Source organism: Liolophura sinensis, chromosome 6 (genome assembly GCF_032854445.1).
Source record: "Liolophura sinensis isolate JHLJ2023 chromosome 6, CUHK_Ljap_v2, whole genome shotgun sequence".
NCBI classification, from domain to species: domain Eukaryota; kingdom Metazoa; phylum Mollusca; class Polyplacophora; order Chitonida; family Chitonidae; genus Liolophura; species Liolophura sinensis.
Window position 1 is genome coordinate 52,626,970 of NC_088300.1, and position 24,784 is coordinate 52,651,753.

Genomic DNA, 24,784 nt, shown 5'->3' on the forward strand with positions numbered 1-24,784 from the left:
CCTTTGTGAGACGCCCGCCAGGGGGAGTGTTATGACAGTTTAAATGGCCACCGAATCCTAACTGTGTCGAATACACAGAACCATCTGTACGCCAGAAATTCAGCCAACTTTTTCATTAACTTTCGTCAAAACAAGTCGTGCAGGTTAAACGATTGTATCTCTGTGCAAGGGGTTTCAGTGTCAAGGGCGAGTTGGCTGCTACTGCAATAGTGTAGCCTGGTGGCTGCTATATACCGACTTTTTGATATACAACAGGCGTCTCAACAGGAATGAATGAATGAATAAGTGATCACGTTTTCACACCAAAATAACGATATCTGAGCTGTATCATGGCGAGAACTTCTTGATATAACGAGGAGGTATGCCAGTTTTTTGGAGTGAAGGATGGAAACATAGAAACCTTACATTATTGTAAGAAAGCCTGACAAAGAAGCTAAATCTTAAAGAATAGAGTGCAACGAAATATATGAGAAATAACTGACAACAAGGAAGTTTCAACTTCGAAATCTTTGGTCCCTAAAGGTAAAAAGTCCTACTGTATGATGTGGCTTACAACACAGACGTCTAAAACAAGTTTCAAAACAATTAGTCAGAGTGGACGAGCGATGGAGAAAATGGAGTAAAACGTTTGTGAGCTTATGAAGTGCCTGAAGGAAAGGGGTGTCATTTGTGCTTCTGGAACATGGTAATAGTTAAGTCCTGAAGATAGTGATGATTAGTAAGTTAAGGTCCACAATGGTTGTCTAACACTTTTGACAAATTGCATGGTATACATAAGAAGTTTCTACCCTTACCAACAAGAGTTCCATCTCAAAACACCCCTGTTAAGGCCTATAATAAAAAACACCTTATTAATATTAATTAGAGGGGCGAGCTGTAAAAATCCGCTGAAGCTTGATTCACATTTTAGTGAAAAATGTAATTAGAAAACATCCTTATTCCAGGCGAAGGACTACCCTAAATGGATAACTATATAAGATACAATTCTTTTCCTTTATGTCATAAAAACAACAATTCCAGTGGATACTAGAAAGGATTCGAATCCAGTTTGTAGCTATGCCTTGCTTCGTCTTGGTGTTTGCCAATAGAGTTTTTTTTTCTTCTAACGGTAAATTTCATTGCTACTGCAAGTGGAATGATTTGCAGCTGGCTTCAACATTAACACCAAATAAGCACACAATATAAAGAAATAATTGAAATGCCATTACTTATTATATTATATATTTATGTATTTATTTCATTGGTGTTTTACGCCATACTCAAGAATATTTCACTTACACTACGGGGGCCAGCATTATCGTGGGAGGGAACCGGGCAGAGCCCGGGGGAACCCACGACCATCCGCAGGTTTCTCACAGATCTTTCCACGTTCGGCCAGAGTTATATTATATAGATTCGAACTCAAATACAGAGGCTGTATTAATGAATATTATTAAAAAATGGTGATTACATCAATCTCCCCGACAAGCAATATATAAAAAGCCATTTTGCTAGTTCATGCCTTTTGTATATTTTAGAGAACTGATGTTTTCTCCGCCCTCAGTACAATACAACACAGTTATGCTGCAAATGTCTTGCTCTCTTACATACATAAGGCACATGCATGATCCATTGAATAATAAAGCCACAACTTCAAAACATATACCAGAGATATATTTATTTATGTACATTCGTTCTGTATGGTATGATTGGAAGCACTTTACGTATATATATATATGATAAAAATGTCAAGGAGTTTTTTATACATATTTGTTCCATGGCAATTCATCGCCCTTAAGCACGTTCAATTTAAAGTTTCATGCATGGCCAGATATAGACTAATTAACAAATATCTGACAATATTTGTTAATGTAAAACATATATAAGCACTAATCTGACAAAGGCAATACCTATACTTTTGGGACACATTTCAATATTTTATGGTAATCATAATCAGGAAGATTTCTAAACGAATGTATTAAAAACTAAATTTAACCTTTATTGTCACACGTTAAATAGCAAAACTATCTCACTGTGTATAAAGAATTATATGTAACGAAACAATTTCAAGTGGCATTCTACCATGCGTGAAAACGCTAATGAAGTGGAAAACTTGCATGTGAGAGTTGAAGTGTTCGATAACGTTTGGCACACTGGTACAAATAATAAATCCTTCCCTGCATAAATAGTAAATAAATTAAAATTAAAATACCCATTCTGTAAACTTTTCTGCATCGTGTCTTTCCTGAATTGCCGATGGCGTGGTCCGTGACAAAAAGAGTAGGGGGTAAATCTGCGAGTTCATTGATATATATGGTCTGTCCATGCTTCTGCCTGCTATACGAGCGTGTATAGTACGCTTTAAATGCAGGACAAGGCGTCTCTTAGTGGCCACAGCCAACCTTTGACTTAAATCTCTCCAATCCTAGACACTGCTTACTTGAATCAATCTCTGTACATATATACATAAACAGATGGGCAACGATGTGTAGTGCAACATATAGTCCAGAATGCTTAAAAAATGTTAATCGCTTCGGCATGACACGCCCTCATGTTGTTGCCGATGGTGGAATACAGGATGATGTCATGTTTGTTGAAGGGAGAAACGTGGGGTGTGGAGTCGGGGAGCTCCGACTGTTTTCCTCCGTCCACGGCTGGAGGTTCTGGAGAGCATGCAAGGAGGAATTGCTCATACAAAGTGGGTCCCTACTGTCGTAAATGCTCTTCGTGGCTTCAGCTTGGAGATTTAACATGAACCGATTTGCGGCTTGCCGCTCTGCCTCGCGTTCTTCCGCAGTTTGGCGTCTGAAAAATATAACACAAAAGTTTTGGTAAAAACATTAATTGGACTAAATTAAGATCATTTGTTATGTCCAATAGGAGCTGTACATAAGTGCATATGTGTATATATGTTGTCTCTTAATCAAATACATGCATTCCATATAACGATATAATATAATATGGCAAGTAACAAATAATAGTTTGTAGGCAGGAGGCAATTGTTTTGTATCACTAATTTAGATCTATTCCTCGATGGAGCCCAATAGAACACAATGATCAAGTCGCCTAAAGTGGCATCTCATTCCGGAGCACCTATATAGAACACGAAGCTGGAGAGATAAGAACCCGCCATAGATCGCGCCTGCTATCAGTTTCCGTTAGAGCTACTTGACGTAGTAGACATACACGTCCTGCCTAGACAATGTTTAAGGGACAGTGCAAACTAGAAAAGAACTTTATTGTTATTTTACTGCCTATCGTTAGGCGAATGGTTCTTTAAGCTATAGGCGGGTACGGAAAATGGCTGCTCTTTTGACGTGAACTTTATCATGGCTATGCCGTGGGATAGAAAACAGAAAGGTCCCGGAAGGCTTTTATTGCTTCCTTGTGTCATTTGAGGTAACTCTGCATGGATTTATAAGCGCTGTCACATAATAAACATGGTCACGTGACTAAACGATTGTCTCGAGGCGTCTAACCTGCCACAATCAACGTCCATGTTTATTCTAATATGGCAGTTTTAAGACGAAGTTTGTTAAGGATTGGGGAGATGTCAACTCGCCTGTCAGAGTGTGCCCTTTACGGGGACCACCCGTATCGATCACACAGATGGCTGGTGAAGCCGAACCCCCTATTCTTGACAGTAGATTCTGGTAAAAAAACACGAACACTTCTGACAATCCACTCAATACCTCCAATCTGTCTTAAATAATATATATAGCGCAGACCAACTAAACACGACTCAATGTGAGAAAGCGACCATTTTTCAATTATCACACTGTCGTCGCTGTTGCAGTTTTACTCTCTATGCTGTAATTCTGTAAGTCTATAATAATTAATACATTTGGCTTTACTGTGTGCACGCTGATATTTCCACTACGGCTAAAAAGCAAGAAGACTTCGTGCATCATTGTCCACTTACTTACTTCTTCACCCTTACCATAGTGCTATGGGAAGCGCGGGGCGAGCGTGCGAGTTCATATTCTATTTAAGCATTTACATGAACAGCTAGAATAAAACCTTAACTGAGGTAAGTTGACAAGAGACTGGATTTCACCAGTTACGTGTGACACTTTGGCAGCTATCATTCTGTCGTTGATGCTTTGCTTTTACTCTCTGTGTTGTTGTCTTTTATACTGATACTTCCGACACCACGACCTGTTGTTAAACGCAAGAGAACAATGCTACTTGTGGTATCATAGCCTCCTACTAAACAGATACTTTGCTGCCATAATCCCGACATGTAACCCTAAAGAGACAATGGTGGACCCCTGCCATGATAACATACTGCTACACTAGTACTATAACCTGTTTCTGGAAGCACAACACTTGTGTCACTGATATTTATTTCATTGGTGTTTGACGCCGTACTCAAGAATATTTCACTTATACGACGGCGGCCTGCATTATGGAGGTGCAACACTGATACTGCTGACAACATACACAATGCTGCTAAACACAACGACACCTGATAACCATTCAGAGTATTCTACAGAGAAACAGGAAACCATAGAGGTGATTTTAAAACCATACAGAATTCTAAGCACAGAGACACCGAAACACACACAGAATGCTGCTGATCACAAAGAGGTAAGAAAACCATGAAGAATAATGTTAAACATAAGTAGACGCGAAAACCACTGGGTATTGCTAAGCGAATAGATACACTAAAAATACTTATATAATAATATATATAAAATACATAATACTGCTTATCACATTGAGACTTGGGACCGGTTTCATGAAGTGCACTTTGCTTAACCTCTTAACTACCATGAAAACATATTCTGTATAGATATAAAGGTCACTCAACTAAGGGCTACTTGACCCTAAGTACACTTCATGAAACCGCTACCAACACGATTTAAATGTACTGTTAAACACATAATACTGCTAAGTACAAGAAGAGAGTGACGTACTCTTGTTAAATGTCATATTTTACTGTCTTAAATCCTTGGTTTTGTAGAAGGCCACTCAGTACAGCACCAGTGACAAGGTTGAGCTGTGAATATGACAGTAACACAAGAAGGCCAGTAAACTTGTCACGTGTCATAAAGCTGGCCACTTTATAGATTCAGATAACATTGGAAAGTTAAATAACACGATAAAGTTGTCCAGCACTGTGACGTCACAATATAGGAGGACAGCTGACGGCAGCTGGTATCATGGCAAACAAATTGGCTGTTTTCAAGTGTGGGTAAGTAAATTAAGGATAAAGAAACGATACAGTTCATCACAAAGACGTCATATGTGCCCAAGAGCAGGAGTATATGAAGATGAAAATTGAAGTTGCAAAGTAAGACTTTCAGTTTTTCTCATGTGACATATTATGGGAAAAAGGTGGAATTCAGGTGTTCAGAGTTCGTCTGCTTTGTTGTAAAAGGAAATCATGAGGGAAATCTTTGTGATCATAGGAAACAAGATAGATGATAAGATATATTTTTCTTCCATGAGACGTTACGAAATATGCCCTGTGGACAAAAAATGTAATGTAAAATGTATGAGAGATTTTAGCAGTATTTTTTTATTGGGTATAACTTTTGTCACTTTTTGTTTCTTTTTACACGCGTTTTTTTAGTAACATAAATGTAACTGTTTACATTCTATGCTGAATCATATAACTAAACCTCAATTTAAATGTGTATCATTCCAATGGAATGAATGGCGTAATTCGCTGGTGAAACGTCAGCACTGACAGCCGATACCTATTGCTTGGCAACATACACAGCATAAATATGCATTATCCCGAAAGCAGTTAGCCTAAAGTGCCTTCCCCATTCCTCTGTACTATATGACATGTTGTATAGGATGATATCGTTTGCGCATCTCTTTAATATCAATAACGAATGGACTAATGATATCGCCTGTCTGGTTTGGCTAGCAACTGCTGAGATGGGAGGTATCGCGAGGCTATGTTTACATAGTATTAATAATGATAACCCTGGACAAGGGTAGTCATCTTAAATATCTCAAAACGCTTGTCTTAATAACTAGGCAAGGCCAACTGAAGAAGGCGGCCCGTGGGGACAGTCCTCCATCGAGTCGGTCCCGTCTATACCTTGTCCCCAAGGGGCGGCCGATCGGAATGGGGCAGGCCGTAATTGTGTGGCGTGCTGTATGGTGTTTGTAGCGTGCCCTGTAATAGCGTGACTGGTCCATGTCTTCTACGACTGCCTGCATTTGTCTTCATTATGTAAAATAAAAAAAGAATCGGGAGAAGGGCAATTACTGGGGTGAAACATGATGTCTCATTAAGAGAGCCATATCCCCAGTGTAACTCGCACGGACTCTTTCTCCGCCAAATGCCCAATAAAGAAGTATTGTTATATTTCAACCGTTACAGCCCTTGTCTGAGGACTATAAAACTCCACAAACTCAATTGCCAAGTTTCGACCTCGAAAAGTGGCTAGAATATCTGTCTGCTAGATATTCACTGTATTTCTATAGACTTTTCGATGTTAATTACTACAAACTTTCGAAATATAAGTTTATACCTGTTGACAAATATTGATGTAAACGAAAACATGTGTATAATGTTAAAATCTTTCCGAAATGTTTTAAAATGAATAAATCAATATTAAAGTAATCTGAAGAGTATAAATTATGGCGTATGTACTAAATAACGAAGAGTTTTATACATGCCATTACGACGTGAGACGTTTATTAAAACCCGACAAAAGCCTGTCTAATAGGTTGTCTTTAGCGTTGTCATCGTTTACATTGGTTTAGATATCCAAACCACTTGATGATAATCTAGCTATCACTTTTTACTGGTTAAGTGCTACGTTGACTCTGATCGCCACTTAGCTTTAAACGAGAGAGTACTCTTTTTTCAGTGACAAATGATGACATACGATTCCTCCGCAAATTTTACATTCCAATGCTGCGTTAATTATTTACTGTTACATTGGCAGTATAATAATTGCCGCTCAAGGGGGATTTTTTCAGTTTAACAGTATGAGTTTACAGTCGTATATAATAACTAAGGAGATAATTGGAATAGCGCCGTTAGACCATGGTAATCTACAATGTACATAAACTGGATTTTGTGTGAGTGAAGATGAGAGATACAGACACATAATTGACTATCTGGCCCATGAATGACGCATGCTCTCCATATGTAGGTTGTTGATCTCCATAATGGCGGCCTTCCAACTGAACACATGCGGGCCGCGTTGGCTAATGAGAAAATTACAATCTTTATGGAATATTATAGTACATTAATTGTGTATTGGCCTAATTTGTATGCTCTGGCTGACTTGGAGTATTCATGAAGAACATTTCAACGCCAGCTCTATAACACTGACATATCATATCCCACTGACTTTAAATCTGTATATTGGCCCGGCGAACAAAGCCTGAAGCTTCGCACTTTTTTAATTAACAAATGATACATTTGTTCGCACTCTCTGATGGGAAAGATCTGGAGTAATATACCTAAATTACATATTACTGCAGTTGTCGAAGCGAAATCGTGCCACAGAACTAATTTATGGTGCAATTACTCGTTGTCATCTGCCGTAATGAGTGTCGTATATACAGAACATAGACTGCGGTTTAGGGTGGGCCATTCTCCAGTGATACTGTCACAGTTATTATATACACCAGTGTGTAGAAAAATTCCGCTCGTTAAGCATGTATTTAATATGAGGACGATTTGGTGGAGAGATAGGATTAATAGCTCCATCTAAAGTATGTAACCATCATTGTGGGACTTGATGTGATGTCCACAGCTATTATGAACACCTAATGCAATTCCCAGAGTTTAACGCTGACCCAATTTCCTTAATTGTCAATTTTCGGTTAATTGTCTATTGGTGTAATTAATGATGGTCGCGGCCCATCTCAGCGAAACAAATCGCCGTCATGTAGCCGTTTCCAGCCATCCCTTTCCAGATGCACATATACAGTTTAACACATATATGTCTCAAATTGTAAGAATTTCACGTATGGATCCAGATTTCAGTCTTTGATGTCAAGATATCAAAACTCATTTCACATCGCAGAATCGACAATACATTCCTATGATACCATTACTGACGCTTTAATGCTGTATAAGTAACAAGACTTTCACCTCTTAAATCTAGGCTTGTAACTTCAAGATTTAAGATTTCATATATATATATATATATATATATATATATATATATATATATATATATATATATACAATAGTTGTATATAGGATTCACATTACGTAATTACTGGTGCTTTATCATATCATGGATAAGTCCAACTTTGAAGTTTCACACAAGATTAATTTGCAAACATTTTGATCAGTTGTATAATGACTTTAGTCGCCCAGGTAACATGACTGGAATAGTTCCCTCATACCTGTTTGGAGCATATTAACACGTCGCTCTGTATGATATCTTTTAATTGAAATTGTGATGAATTTATAAGCCTTGTAAATTCAGGTCCGTGTATGAATGTCTTATGAAAGAGATGTGAATGTGAGAACATGGACAATTAAAAATTAATTACTCATTTATTTACAAAAATATCTCATGTTAACATATCAATGAACTGAGGAAAACAATGGACTAGCGGAGGCTATAATTCATATTTGAAATATATATGTCAAATATGCAGCTTCAGTATTGAAAATGTATGCAGAAAGAAATACTAATTTAAGTTAGTAATATATATCTAAATATGTCAGATTCATACTAATGAAATAACGGTAAAATCATTTCATAATTTCTCTTATAACTATAAGGGTTAATCGTTTAATCCAATCACAATAATAAAATAAAAGCGGAAAATTTGACAAAACATTTGTAAGAATGCATGTTTATAGAAAAAGTGTGTGATTGCAGCTTTTGCTTGCTGTGCAGAATCGCGAAGAATTGATGGAATTCCATGCACTGACCGCGCTTGACTATGCACGAGTTTATACAAGCCTAGACGTGAGGACTGTTTTCAGATTGTGGCCTTGAGTGGATCGAAGTCACCAGAGAGGTTTTTTTTTTACCGATTTAAATGAACTATGAATATTCATTCGTGGAATGAATTGCCGCCGGACAAAGTAACTGGGTAACTACATGAGCCATGAACTGGAATGGTATCACAGAGAATCAATTGATAAGGCACGTAAAGGAGTCATCTAGATACGATGACGCCAAATGAACACTTTGCCTGACGATCGCTCAAGAAGCATCCATGCAATTACGCAATATAGCGGTTTAACAGTCGCCTCTTAATTAACTGCTCTGGTCTGAGATAGAAGGAAGTGGCAGCCAGTTTTAGCATGGATACGTCTGCTCAGCACGTTATCAGACCGCAAATGAACGCTATTTGGAAAAAATCAGTTAATTTAAACACCACTTAATTCTGTAATCATGCAGTTCACGAAAACAAAACGCCAACAGTGAAAAAAAGGAGAAAACAATCATTGGAGAAAAAAGATTAAATCTTCCACCGATTTTCCTATTCTTATACAAACTGTTTTTTTTTCTTCTTCCTAAAACCAAAAAAAAAAAAACTCTTGGAAAGCCTCTGGTGAAAACAAAATAAAGTTACCTTATATATTATACTTTTTTATTTCAGTTATACTTATTGTCTGTTTGTGAAAAAATGTCTTGACATGCTCAAGGTGTTTTATACGATAGTATTTGGCATTTTCATGGCATCACTAGGGGTTCGGCTATACCGGGATTCAGTCCGATGTTTGCAACGTCAGATACATTGGCTGCATATAATTGTTTTAAATTTCATTTAGTTTTACCATTAGTGCTTTATGTATGTATGTATATGTATGTACAAAAGCATTTTTGCTTCTCAAGCAGAGGTAACATTGCTGACTGGACTGACTTGCACTATTATAATTATTTCTAGTCGATTATATTTTACACATAATTTCAATTAAAGTGTAAAATTTAATGAAGCTTAAACTTATTAACATACACCGATCATGGGCGTCAAGCTTTATTGGGCTTTACTGCCTCACATCAACGACGTGATCAATTTATAGGAAGTTGCGGAAGGATACATGGTGGAAATTAAAACAGAGATAAAGACAAAATATCCAGCGGACATGTGTTTAATCTCAAACCACCAGAATGAATCACTTTGTGCCCCTCATTTGACAGATGATGAAATTTAAACTGACATCTTCAGCGTCATTTATTTCAATAAATTCGTAAAGAGATTTTCCAACTGTTCCGAAATACTCCGGGCATAAAAAACATTATCTAACCTTTGTCGAAATGAAATGTATTAAATTTGCTCCACGACGATGACAATGATTGTGGTGAAGGGAGGGATGGAGTCGAATTAAAGGCTGGCAAGATCTTAACCTTGTGCCTTGACAAACAACAACTTTCCAGAAGACAAAAGACTTGGCAATGAATCTTCCATTTCCACTACCTGCTCCATGCTACATATATTGTGTTCGTGCAACCAAAATATTCGGGAAGAAGAACGCATGTAGAATAGATGGAATGTATGATTATAATCTACTGATCTTTCTCTTTCCTTTTCAACTGGTATAAAATCTATAGTCTGAACAACTATAGTTAATTACACATTTAACTTATGTATGACATGCTAAAATGGTGTGCTGAAAAGAACACATAAACTTAACAAATGTGAATTATTCAGAAAATTTGTCAACGAAAATAGCCATTCTTTCCCGAGTAAATTCTGTAAACATACCGCCTGTGCATGGTATATTCTGTGGTACTATATGTAGTATTTGCTGTAATAAGTATTTAAAATCAGTCTGTTTGTGATGTTAAACGTCACAGCGTTAAAAAGATAGGCATTAATAGTTGTAGCTCCCTGACTTCAGTTGAAAGCGGTATTGTTGTTATTCTCGTTAAGTGCATATGTTTATATAAAATTTCCCGACACATATCCCTTAGCCTAAACTTGAGGCTCCGACGCTAAATGGAGCAATTCACAAGACACTAAATGCTGATCGCATCACTGTTTACTTCCGTCAACACTGGTGTTGTACCAGTGACGATACTTTTTTACAGTTATCACATCGCCTCTTGTACCTAACTATAAAGGGTCGTCTTATCATTGTCATCTAGCGGTGTGGACCTCAGTTACACAACTATCGCTTTATTCCTAGCTAGAGGCCTTCAGGGAGACCGGCGTATATATGGTTCATACAGTCAACGGAACATTTACAAGAGCTGACTTGCAAAGACGCCAAATTTCACAGTTTAATTACCCAAAAGATAAACCATTACAAACCTCCACTTTGTTCGTCGGTTCTGAAACCACGTTTTAACTTGAGCGTCCGTCATTTTAAGAGCCTTGGCCAGAGCGGAGCGTTCGGCGGAAGCCAAGTACTTCTGTCGATGGAATCTTTTCTCCAGTTCAATAATCTGCATACGAGTAAAAGAAGTCCTCGGTTTCTTCCTCTTTGGTGGGGTCCTGTTCTGATAGGGATGACCGATACGCCGGGTTACTGGGGAGAGGAAAGAACAGGCGAGGCGTATAGAGAGTCTGGATCAACTCAACCAGACGTAAGATCGGAGTATCTCTGACAGAAACACTACCCCGTTACGACATTTGTAAAATTTTACACAAAGTTGATTGCACTTTTGTTAAGAAAATGGCGACAATTCGTATAAAGTATTTTTTGACGGACCCCGGCTCAGGCCAGGATACAATGCGAAGTTAGAGCCACTGAGAGATCACTACACTGATACCACGCAACGATCTGTCTTGACTTATCAGGGTTAGGTCTCAGACTTGCTAACTGCTTGTTTAGATGACGACACCCCCCAAAATACTTACAGATTTCTGTCGCCACTTGACATAGCAAGGGCAAAGTTGACGTCGTTTAGGCAAAAACTAACTATGCCTCAAACACAAATTCGAATTTTCTTTCAGAAAGTTGTTTACATTTAATGTGTACAATCAATGCTAGAATAATGAACTTTTAAGTAAAGTTATAAAAGTCAAGTTAGAAATATCATATTTAAGGTGATCACACAACTCCTTACAGTATCGGTAAAATATTTTAAAATATTTTAAACACAAGAAAAAGTCATAATTTTTTAGTTAGCTTTATTTAAAATAATACGATTTCTCAGCTGGAGTTGAAATACGACACTCATATTATGCCTTAACTACAATAACAATTTTTTCCGTTTAGGAAATATGTTTATAAATGCAAGACTTGTTGTTGGTGTGAACACTACCGGTGTCTAGGCGCCCCGGTGTCTTATCAAGGGGCCATCTACTAACACAAGACTGCTGTGTCCGGTGGGATAGCAGGAGTCAGCCACTGACCGCCAGGCTCCGTCTACAACCATCGAAACACTACCGAGGTGACGAAAACTCTTCACCAGTGCTGAGAATTTCGATCATTTTAAACGCCAATTCCCACGTTTTTGTTTGTAAATTCTTCTCAATCTGTGATATTTGAGGGAGAAACAACCTGACGCCCTTCTTATCTGTACACATACCCACAACCGTCCTCTGTCCTGTCACTTTCGCACATGCTTCATAAAGATTAATGGCTTCATGAAAGTTTTTTTTCACCGGTTTTCCGGCAAAATCTTAACGGTATATGACAGATAAAGATAACTGTTATTTCGAGATTGAGCGCGGCCTAGCTGAGAAAGTCTATACAAACCTTTAGATAAAAAGCTCAAAAATTAAAATCTCGGTTTAATTATTTTAGCCATTTCAGTTTATATAAATTTAAATTTCAAACTGGACTTACATGATAGTCTTGTCCTGGCCTGATCCATCCAGGGCAGTTGGAAGTGAGAAAGGTTTAATCCGCCGATAGGTAACGGTCGATGAGCTGGCACTTTGATCACACCTGACAAATTGTACAAATTACACTGAAAAGGAGATAACGGCGCCAAAGAGGCGGCGAGATTATCAGCTAGGGGTGAGCAAAGGGCAGCCAGAGTCCGGTGGTGAGCTAAGAGGGACTGTGAGGTAGAGGCAGGGGTCGGAGACCCGCCACGGACAGGGGAAGGCGATTTGGTGGATTTGCCGAAACTCTCCCCGAGTATGGCGTTAATCCCGAATGACAGCTTTCCTCTAGATTCTCCGTGAGATGGGGTCGGAGAAACACCAGGAGATAAGTCTTCATGGCTGTCCATCTCATCGTCTGAACTTAAGACATCCTTGCCTTTACTCAAGTCCATTCCTTTCGAATCCGACATTTTTGTCGTTGAGAGAAAAAAGTTCCTTAAATTGTTTTGTCTATGGGATAAATCTGAACTTGCCGTCCTTTGCTGTTGCCCGATGGTGGGCTGATTCACGACTGGTTCCTATTTGAAGGACATGAGTTCTTCACTCGTGGATCCAACCACTGCAAGAAATGGTTCTAATTACCCTGCGGTATAATTTTGTCTACACGGGTATAAATATATCATACAGCCGTACGCCATGAAACGTGGGACGTCCACACGTCGCTCTGAACACGCTTGTAGTGTAATTCGACGCACACAGGAACAATTTATTATCCCTTTATGTAGCCTGCCCCTTGTCGACCCCAGCCCGTGTGATATATCAATCGGGCTGAGTAACAACAGCCTCGAGGGAACGGCCTACCTCCTCAGCCATTGGTGGAAATTAGGAGGCAATTTAAATGGGCAGAGAGGATTGCGTGCTCCTCGTGAAGTGTAACTCCTCCTTAAAGCGATTAATAGGTATAAGTGTTGACAGTCTCATCAGCCTGTTTACTTTGATAGGGCGCAGTCATCCCCTGCAGGCCCCGGGCCACGCGATCTATTAGATGCTCTTAAGCTTCAGCCAACAGATACCTTTAAGTAGTCACAGGTTTAGAGAAGGTGCGTGTTCTTTCTCCGCAGACAGCCCGAATTCGAACAAGTGGTACGTCTGCACATCTGATACTAGTTTTTATCATTCAAAAAACCAAAACAGATGGAAAGGTAACGTCTAGAACAGCTAAAAGGACAAAACTTTTTTTTTTACAAAAAACGATGGTATGATAAAGGCGTAGAATGTTGTTTCTCATATTTTTTTCCCATCCTCTGTACTGAAGGTCCTCAACATTTCCCAGAATTTACAATCATATGCTGGGTATTTATATTTCTAATGATGTTTAATTTCATGTTTACTATGGAAACTTGATGTAAGTCAAATCTTGGAAATGGCTATTCTCTCTCTAATGTGTTTAACTTCATTTTTGAATACTTCACGAGATGTGGCATGTGTCTACGAAAAAAGACAAGAGAGCATTTTGGCAATGAGAGTATTTAAAATGGCGCCTGGTGGCGCTGAAAATGGCATGTGGCAGGGAGACTGATCAAGCTGAAGGCAGACATCGGGAAATTAGGCGTACTGGTTAATTGCTCTGTAATGGGATTACACAAACGGATTTTGAACGAAAACTGGCCGGTTTTCACTGACTATTAATTTATCGTGGCCATCACCATCTGGTCACTGAGTAACATCTGGCCGCGCACTTCAACCCATACAGCCCTTAGAGTATCATTGGTGTGACTTAATCAAGAATAGATATGAAACTATGCTCTTGTGTTATATGCTATTAGTTTTAGAGATATTATTAAAATGTCAGAAGCTATTGTTATTCATAATAACATTTTTAAAAATATAAATTAATTCCCCCAAAGTAGCGTCTATACTACTGCATAATAAACTACATATCGTTGAATGTGACTTCTGAACAAGTGAAGGGTGACCCTCGAGTTTGTATTTTGTAGCGTTTTTTATTTTTGTTCCATTGTAGGCATATTTATGCATCCAGCATTCACCTGTTGTAACATTCATGTAAAAGCGACCTTGTGTGTATATGGTATATAGACATCACATCAGTTCTGAAACATAAGGTTACAAAAGTTGCAACAGTCAGTACACTAAATCAGTTGCCACTTTTGTGTACAGGAAACCGCAAAATATCCCATATATACATATTATAGGTATGACACAGTTTGTGTTCCCAAGAGGGAAAACACGGAGCAACAAAAATACCACGTCTATATATACGGAAAACCGACATAACGCAAATATTATATGAGACGATGTTGCGTATGAAAACCAAATAGCGTATATGTCCTTCAGCACTAAAACACAGAGCATTGAAAGTTGTCACAATGACTAACTCGTTGCGATGTCTGTATGCAAAACATCCATGTTCAACATAAACATGCTTAAAAGAGATTTTTATGTATTTTTTTTTAGGTATAGCTTATATTTTGAGATACTCTAATTCTTCAGTCTCTTTGTATGTGAAAGTATTTTGGAGACAAAAATGCATTGGTTGGGCTGGCCAGTTTCAGGGCTTCATAAAAAGTATATTTTTATCAGTCAACACAGAAAAATGACTTTAGAATGTGTTAATATAAACACCTTACCAACATGAGAAAAGGTTAAATTACAGTAAGTGCCGGATACAGTGAAGCGGTTATATTAATGTTGAAAAAATATTAGATATAATCTCACTTTCTTTTTAATTTATTGCCTTTGCAATGCCCGTTTATTATTAGTAGTCAAATTTAAAAGACCTTTTTCACATAATAATACTTCAGGTGACATGCATTTGTATAATTTATATTTGAATTTAATCGCAAAGTAAATGAAGCAAAACATCGTATTTAAAATTTAATTCGCCATAAAACTATAAATAATACATTTTCTAAGTTTCTCAAAGTCAGGGTTATGGTTTATTATATTCGAAATATATGCATTTTAAATAAATTACTTCATTTCATTGATTTTAATGTCGTACTCAGACGTGTACCAATTTATGCTAAATCTCTCCGTGTTATTATTTGTTACATAAGCTGATTTTATCTGTATGTTATCCTTACACCATACATATGCTGGCTTCCTCTCCGGTCGTACGTGGGAAGGTCTTCCAGAAACCTGCGGATGGTCGTTAGTGTCCCCTAGGCCCCGCCCGGTTTCCTCTCACGATAATGTTACCGCCATCGTATAAGCGAAATATTTATGAGTACGGCATAAAACACCAGTCAAATAAATAAATAAATAATACACCATGTCATGTTCGTGTGTGATGTCAAGATATATTTACAGGCACCCACAAGATGAAGTAACTGACGGCCCCTGAAATTCATTGTCTTACACGTGCCAAGTGCAGGTCGGCACACTGTCTCGGTACACTGTGACTGTCTGGGAGTGGTCGAACTTTTAAGCATGTAGAGTTCCACTGACACCTCACCAAGGTGACGCCATCGAAAGATAAGATTAATAATACTTCACCCGACGTTAAACCCAGAGATAAGCAAACTCTTTCTGTTTCAAATTTACGAGTAATTTATACCGATCTCCCACCTATATTCACTGTATAATGTAACGGAAATGTGATAATATATATATAGTGACGCTTCCACTGACTGCAATTGCCACTCCTGCAGGTGTCATATAATATTTATGAATCGTTACTGTGCCATACATAGACAAGGTGTCTTAGACTTTGATTTCACAAGCTTTTCAGCAAATATAGAAAACCACAGAACCCAGTTTTTTTTTCACGACATGTGGATGACTCTGATCAGAGAACATAAAGGGTTTCCGTAGCAACGTGCGAAGCGCTGGTGCACGGTTTTTGTAAGGTATTTCCACTCTGGAGTTTTATCAACAATTTTGCTTAACATGCACCTGTTCATTTCGATGTTTCTGTCATTCGTCGCAGTTGTTTTCGCATTTTAACATATTTTTTTAATTCCTTTACATCATAAACGATATATATTTATATATAAAATTTATCTTATTGCACCTGTTTTCTGTTCATGAGCATAAACATATATTGTAACTTACACACTGACGGCCAGATATGTCGGTTAAAAAAAATACACCGCACCACGCCATGTACAAAAAAAATCTCCTGACGTATAGCCATAGCCGTTACAAATTATAGCTGTTATCGAAAACCTTGCAGGTCTATCTAATCAGTCTCTTCATCACTCTATCTGGGATACTGTATGTTATAACCAGAGTAGAAACAAATTTATACTCTTTGGCCGTATTAAAAAAGCCTTTCGTAAACCCATTTTGTATGGGAACCACCATATGCATCTTACTTACAATCATGCGTTTACTATGTACAGTAGGTCAGCCTTTTAGGGTAGAACATATAGATATGGAAATAACACATAATGAAAGATTCGAGATAATGATCGATACATTGTAGTCACCATATGCCTTGTGGAAGAGTTAATCAGTTGGCAAATTAACCTAAAAATCACCGAGGTCTGCTCAAAGGTCGTGCAGATCGTGATGGTGTATTAACTGATAGAGGCGAGGTCGAGGGTTATAATTACACGGAATTAGCCGATCTGTGGACACCGGAGAGGAGCGAAAAGTGCCGGACAAATCACTTCGGGCCGATGTTATCGATACTACCAATTGCCCATTCCGACGCCTTCATCGCGAATCTCAAAATAATAGGCGAGCTATTTATATGTTAACTGGCTGGGGTTAGAGTTGGGCGCGTGGTGAGAGAGCGTGTCAATGGCGTATTCTGAGCTGTCAGTTCGGATCTTAGAGCAGCCCCGAGAAGACCCCTCCCGTCCCCACGGTGAGAACTGTTTGCGTGACGTTGAAGCGTACAATTAACTGAAAGGATTTAAACGACAATCATGATATTAGCTTTGGCGGCTTACACAAATTAAACACTCGTTTTGACAGACTTCGTCCTGAAGACGTTTCACAACTCCACCGCCTCTCATCGATTGGCAATGACATGAGAATAGCAATTTGAGACCATTTCCTCGACACAGGCCACTGTTCACTCGATTGTTTTGAGAATTCAATATGGGGGCAATTTTTCTTTTCTTTCAGAATACACAAGAAGCTAAGTGACGGCAGGCAGCGAGTCTGACAACAAATCCATCCACACTATCACCCACCAATATACATATACTCGCTCTGATACCGGTACTTGGTATTCGTCATCCACTCCTACATCGTCAGTTGGGCGATTTACTTTTTCCTGCAGCATTTCCCTATGTGTTTCGGAAGGCCCATTATGGTTGACGAATAGTATATGGATGTCTGTTTCGATGCTTACATCTGCAGCCTTGTCCGTCAATATGACGAAAAAAAAAAAAAAAAAAAAAAACACGCCCTTAACTCACATGTAGGCCTATAACGGGATCTGAACACGAATCTCCTGATCTCAAATAGAGGGCACATCCAACTGAGCCGAAGGAGAATTCGCACTATAGCTAGTGATAGTACTAAATAGAGTAGCTGCTCTCCTACACGTGGTCACGAGATACATCCTGATATAATAATAGTGCATGACGGGAAATTGCACAACAGTCCTGGCAACAATGGCAAAATGGACACTGGTCGTAATTTATGTCATATAATTTTATACTGCAGTAGCATACAGAAACCCAGCATGAGATAAGATCCATTACCTGGGTAATATTATCAGAGCACGTTAGATCGGAGTTTGCCACGTTTCTTAACTTCTGATTCAAATGACCCCGGTGCCTCTCACAAATGCGGTCTCAGTGAGTTCAAGTCCAGCTCTTGCTGGCTTCCTATTCGGCCGTACGCGGGAAGTACTACCAGTAATCTGCGGATGGTCGCGGGTTTTGGTCGTGGGTTTTCCCCGGGCTATCATTAGGCCACTGACAGCTTTGTCACATTAGGGCATGTACAGAGATCGGGGGAACCAGTGTGTGCTATTCGCAGCAATACAAGTTTTTCATAACTACTTCTATCACCTGTGTGGCTCTCTCTTGAAGAGGCTAAAACAGTACACCGGTACTTTTAACACAAATTGTATTATTGGCATAATGGGATTGACATGGGGTTACACAATATCTAATAAAATTGATTAAATCGTTTTTATATTCATTAAACCGCCCTTCACTGTAGGCTAAATTTTCTAAACAACGTTATGTTCTTCACAGGCGGTTTCATTTATATTATGCCTTTAACATTACCGAGCCCTTGAAAATTGTCAAATTCTGTGGCCTGCTCGCGTGCCAAAAAAACGCTGACCGTGTCTAAGTGAGCAGGAGTTGGATTACAACGCTCGACCTTGTCCGTCTAGGGCTTTTGGTTATATAAATATCACGTCTTCTTCTTCCAGCCGGAAAAATTCCCTTTAACTTTTTTTTCCGTCAATGCAACGTTTCTTTAACCTGTCACCAATTCTTTGTCTCACTTTTTGACCTTAGGATGTTAGAGAGTTCCGACTTATCGGCGATAACTCCCGAGGCCGCTCCAGTGAACCGACTTGTAAAATGTGTACATTTACCCAGTTTAAGCCCAAAATTTCTTTTTAACATAGCCAGTGTATGCAAGTGTAGATGCGTCTGTCAAGACTAATTCCCTTGTTACTCCCTGTGTCCACATACCTCTTTAACTGAATTAATAAGGAATAATAAAATAAAACTACATTAAACGAACAAAATATGAAAATTCATTCATATGAACGAATAAATCACTCGTGATTGTGTTTTATTTGACATAAACAAAATCTCCCAAGCCGTATCCCCCTCCCCTTTGCAGTTTATTTATTTTTCTTTCCTTGTTTTATTTTTTTATATGCTTTTATATTTATGAAATTGGGAAATGGTAAATAAAAAGAAATATATTTGATGTTTTTCATGTATTTATGGCTTTTATTTCTAGCTGTTCAGGTGCACACTTTCTCTCTGAATGATAGGATTATTACGCTTGATAATGATTATATAAAGACGATGTTATGTAGAACGGAAGCAAACGGGCAACACTGCGAATTAAATTTTCATAAGGCATCATCGTCTACTGTTATTTGCCTCCCAGTAAGAATGAATGATAGCTTATTGGGCAATATGCTGAAATTGAACAGTCAGATCGGATGAAATAGTGAACTATAGTGTTTCCTCATAGCATTTTATATACCTACTGGATGATTCAAGGTTGGGGAAACATGGATTGTTAAACTATTAGCGAAAGGTGTAAGAATTAAGAATTCTCCTTTTTATAATTTCATATTAGCAGATTCTGCATAGATAATATGAACCGGACTTATATTCGTAGGCCAAGGGAGCCGATGTCTTCACACGGCAGTTTGTTCGTGTCTAACGACATCAGATTCTGCGAGACAACCTACAAGGAGGCTAACGTCAGTTTTAATCTCTTAAATCGACATTTATGTTCTTCCTACTTTTTCCTTTGTTTAACACGGGGGTTATTTTGGTGCTATGCGATAATCAATTTGAATTAAGTGTTGTTTTATTTTAGATTTCGTCTACTGAAACCGTAACTCAGTGCACTTTCTCTTGAGCTGGGAACATTAAATTGAGTTTAACGATTTCCAATTGGTGTCTTTTAACTAAAGCACCATCGGTTGTATTAGAAGTCATGTGTCTTCATAGAGGATTTATAGAAACTCTTTTCTTGCCCTTATTGTTTCCTGGGCGTATTGGGTCGTGTTGGCCCCAGTGGTCTCAGTTCGCCATTACTGAGCGTGCTTCTTCTGATTAGCTAGTTTTTTCACCACCAGGTTACCTCTCATTGGAATAGTGAATCCTAATGGAGATTTATAGTTGTACTTATTCTCCACTATATTGCGAACAGGACTTGGGCCCAGAACACAAACTGTGTCGTTAGATTTAAGTGATATAACTCTAAATTAGAGAAGTTGTTTTATACAAGAAGAGCGTGATTAGCTTGTGTCGGTGAACGGAAATTTAGAAACTATCGAATTGATGGGCACCGCAGGGTGGCGTACGCCCGAGACAGACATTGTCGATAGCCGAGCGCTTATTTGCTGCCGATAGAGATTGTCTTTCTCTCTCCCGGCAAGAAGTCCTTGTTCTGATCAATTATTTACAGTCGGAGGACAATTCATCATGACTTTTGAAGCTGGCTTCAAGAGATGATTTCCCTTTGCCGCCTCCCGGTGTTTCCTCCCGTCTGTTTCTAGCGGAGAGGCACGGGGAAATGAGGCTCGGGTCCCCGGCGAGTGGCCGGGAGACAGCGGGCCAGAGGTCGATATGCTAAATGATCGGAAATAGTTATTACATGTAACAGGATTTGAATGGGACAACATGGGAGCCTCTGGTTCAACAAGAGCGCATGCGCTAATTTAAGGCTGGCGTAACCCATCGGGATTACGTGGAGCTCTTTGTATATATAGTACATGATCAAAAAGATCATTACAGGATGAATATATTGACCTCGGTATTTCAAAACATTTCATAAGAACATGCAAATAATCACACAATCCTCATCTTGACTGAGTTTTGCAAGAATCTTCTCCATACATCTTCATGCTGATGAAGTAAACGTGACATTATTATGCCAAGGTGAAATCCATTCTTGTGTGTACTGAACGACCAACTATAGTTAGGGAAATCGTATGGAAAGGGTGTGAATGTCCAACAAACATACTTACATGCAACACCGTATCCCTAAATGGAGAACGAAAAATAAGATAAAGAAATTCCCATAAAAAATTGTTCCATAAGAATTCACATATATAGGTTATGAAATCATTGTAAAAGAATTTAAAAGGTCATTGAGTTATGGGAAAGAAATTGGCCTAATTCAGGCAGTGATTGGTGATACTGCATATATAGCTTCTGGTGTCAGATAATGTATATTGCAAGGCTGAGTAGGCCTACATTGTTTTGGTGGCCTTCCTTTCCGAGACCGTGTTCACATGCACGGCTGTGGTGGTGGTACAAGAAATTTCAAGCCCTAGCTAAACCATATGTATAGGGGTAGGTTTCTTTTGATTCGTACAGGCAGAAAAGTCATTTTTATCACACTGCATATCACCAGAAATGCATGCAGAAATATACAGATATAACAACCATTCCAATAACTGTACTGTCGATTACTTTTGGACCTTAGTAATGAAATGCAAAATCAAGCGAAATGTTGGAGGCGCCGAGTGAATATAAGATGGATCATATTTCGCAATATTCAACTACAATCAGGAATTTCTGAAAAATTTTATTCTATACAATAGTTTGTGTTGGAAGACATTATAACCGATAAATACTAAAATGTAAGAACAATTTAAAACTGTGTGTAAAAAAGTGTATTCTTTGAAATGCCATTGAAGGATGATAATCATTTTTTGTTTATTGTAATTTGGAATTCAGTGTTAGTTTAAGTGCTACATGTAGTTTTGGTATGAAGCCCCAGGGCCTGCTTTACATGCAAATCTTTTCAATTATTGAACAATCAACAAACCCATGTTTTAAGCTCCTTTATATCAATTTAAGTCTATGAATAGACTTAGGCTAGGGGTTTTTAGTGTTATTTATATGGACTAGATTCTGCGCACCTCCGAGTTGTTTTTGTCCTGAAAAAATATTTTTAGCATTTGTTTCCGACATGTGCAGTCTCGCCAGGAATTGCCATATATATATATATATATATATATAATTGAAAAGATTTGCATGTAAAGCATGCAAATATATATATATATATATATATATATATATATATATATATATATATATATATATATATATATAGATATATATATATGGCAATTCCTATATATATATATATATGTATGTATATATATAACAAGCTTTGTTTTTACACATTAATGAATGATAAATGCGTAAAGATGTTTTAAGCAGAACTTAGCTCGTTGGCTGGATGTGATTTGTCAGTACAGGCCAATTAGCCCACTATCCACACTATATATCCTCTCTGGCATATCATGTGACCTCCCGGACTCCATGTATAACCAGTATTAAAGTACACACACTTCAGAAAATACAACTGAGGAATTTCTTGTGTATAGATAAATGGGTGAGAGACATACATGCACTAAATATACGGCGAGGCACCGTGTCACGATGTTTGGGCACAATTGACAATTGTCAACACTGGCATAAACCAAAACCCGGGTTAATATCGGACCATTGTTTATAAACTACTCTCTCTCAGAATTCAAGACATGACTACTTTGGAAAATTGAAATTTTAAATATTTAGACAAAGTGCTAAATACCATGCCTCTTAATGCTTTGTTTATATGATCTGATACAGTAGGTACAGCTTAGTAGTTTATGACCGCGTTGTGTTTGTGAAATCCGGAATGAAAATTACCATAGGAGCGACCCACCCCCTCCCAACCCCCACCCCTCGGACTCCAAAGAGAAAAAAAATTCTTCTTTAAGTGTTACTGTTATTAAACGCTCAGAACGTAAGCATGCAGGTTTTGGATGGGTGGTTAAAGATTCTTGGCTTTTAATCACAACGACACACGAGTTACGTGTTCAATCCAGGCCTTGGACAGGGAATTTGAACATTCACCCACTCTCACTGTTTATGGGTAATTGGTGGCAATAAATGGCAATCAACGACGCTTATATGTCTCTCAGGTGAATGTCTGTCTGTTCGCCAGTAACACCGGTGTCAACCACCCATAAAATTGACAGCCATCGTTTCAGTGAATAATTCTTGAGTATGGCTTTAGACATCAATCAAATAAGTAATAAATAGGTATTCGCTCACATTTCTGTTTTTGGTGTAAAGGTATATATTTATTGATTTCACTGGAGTTTTACGCCGTACTCAAAAATATTGTTGAGGTATTTAATATATTATGCAAAGTAATACTGCTCTCGTATTTCCCAGTGAGCTGACATCCATGTATGTTTACTGCTTTATCCTGAATAGCTTTAAATGTTGGCTGAAATCATACCTGCCCAGCTTAGACGCCTCACGTGTTGGCCCCTCGCCCACGGGTATTCAATCGGAAATTAGAACATTCTCAGTTAAATCCTTAGAGGAATTGTAATTGAGAATGGCTCCAAAATCAAATGTCTTTCTTAAGAAATGACAGAGTTTTATTTCACAGCCTCGACAAATAACACCTCAGCACGGCACTTTCGCAAACTAGTTTTTGCTTAAGGATGTCCCAAATAAATACGTTGAGACCATCAGCGAAGGAAATCAGAGAAATTTTCTGGCAGGACGTCACCAGGGGCATATCAACTGACTGAACGACCAGCCTTCCATCACCAGCCCATAATTGATAGGAGCCTGGGATTACACTCCCAGGAGCCGCTTTACCTCCACAAACAACAAAATCATTGCGCCGCCACTGGCGTGTATACTCTCAGCATTAACCAATCGGAATCCAATTAATTGACAGAAAGAAAAGAATCAACGAATGCGTCACAAACACGAAGGTGTTGCCTGAATCATTATGGGAGTAGGCTGTCAGACTTGTCGACCGTTGCACTCGCCAAAGCGATTATTCAGGCTGGTTATATCAAATGCTAATTGTGTTTTACAAAATCCCGAGTCTCTCATACAGAATAATTAATATGATATGAGGCTATTCTACCGAGCGATGACATTTGCTAAGTGTTCTCCCATAGCGCGGTGCCTGTAATCCGGAAGCTTCACTGAATGCGCAAGTAAAATTCTGTCAAAATGGCCATCTCAGCAGGACAAAATGTCGCAGATGCAACTCCTAGTTTTATTTATTTACCTATCTTTTTATCATTTATTTCTTTATATATTTATGAACTTATTTTCCATAAACTTACGCCCTGCAAAAGGTCCCATTTTTAAATATTTTTATTTATTTATTACTTTCATGGGAGGGGGGGGGGGTTAAGTATATATTATATAACTCACATATTAAGTCAACTTGATAAAAAACAAACGATTGCATCTGAGATACATTTGCATCCATAAATCTGTGGGTAATACCAAAAGATGCAATTTATAGGTACTGTCGAGCAAACAGGATTACACATTCCAAAGTTAATTTTAAACATGTGAAGTTGTCATACTTTATCGGTTTATATTCACCAGTTATATGATCGTGTATTACTTTAACTATCATCGCTAATTCGGTTTACTTCTCTTTTCTTCACCCTATTGTCGTG

General features: G+C 38.3%; 1 protein-coding gene across 1 annotated transcript; it reads right to left on the reverse strand.

Moving 5' to 3' along the window:
* Positions 1-2,076: 2,076 nt before the first annotated feature.
* On the reverse strand, positions 2,077-13,364 carry LOC135468725 (T-cell leukemia homeobox protein 3-like). Its single transcript, XM_064747123.1, has 3 exons — positions 12,668-13,364; positions 11,185-11,401; positions 2,077-2,784 (listed from the first exon to the last, which is right to left on the reverse strand). Exons 1-3 carry the CDS (start codon positions 13,119-13,121, stop codon positions 2,529-2,531), a joined length of 927 nt encoding a protein of 308 aa, XP_064603193.1. The 5' UTR covers positions 13,122-13,364; the 3' UTR covers positions 2,077-2,528.
* Between the last annotated feature and the right edge of the window lie 11,420 nt (positions 13,365-24,784).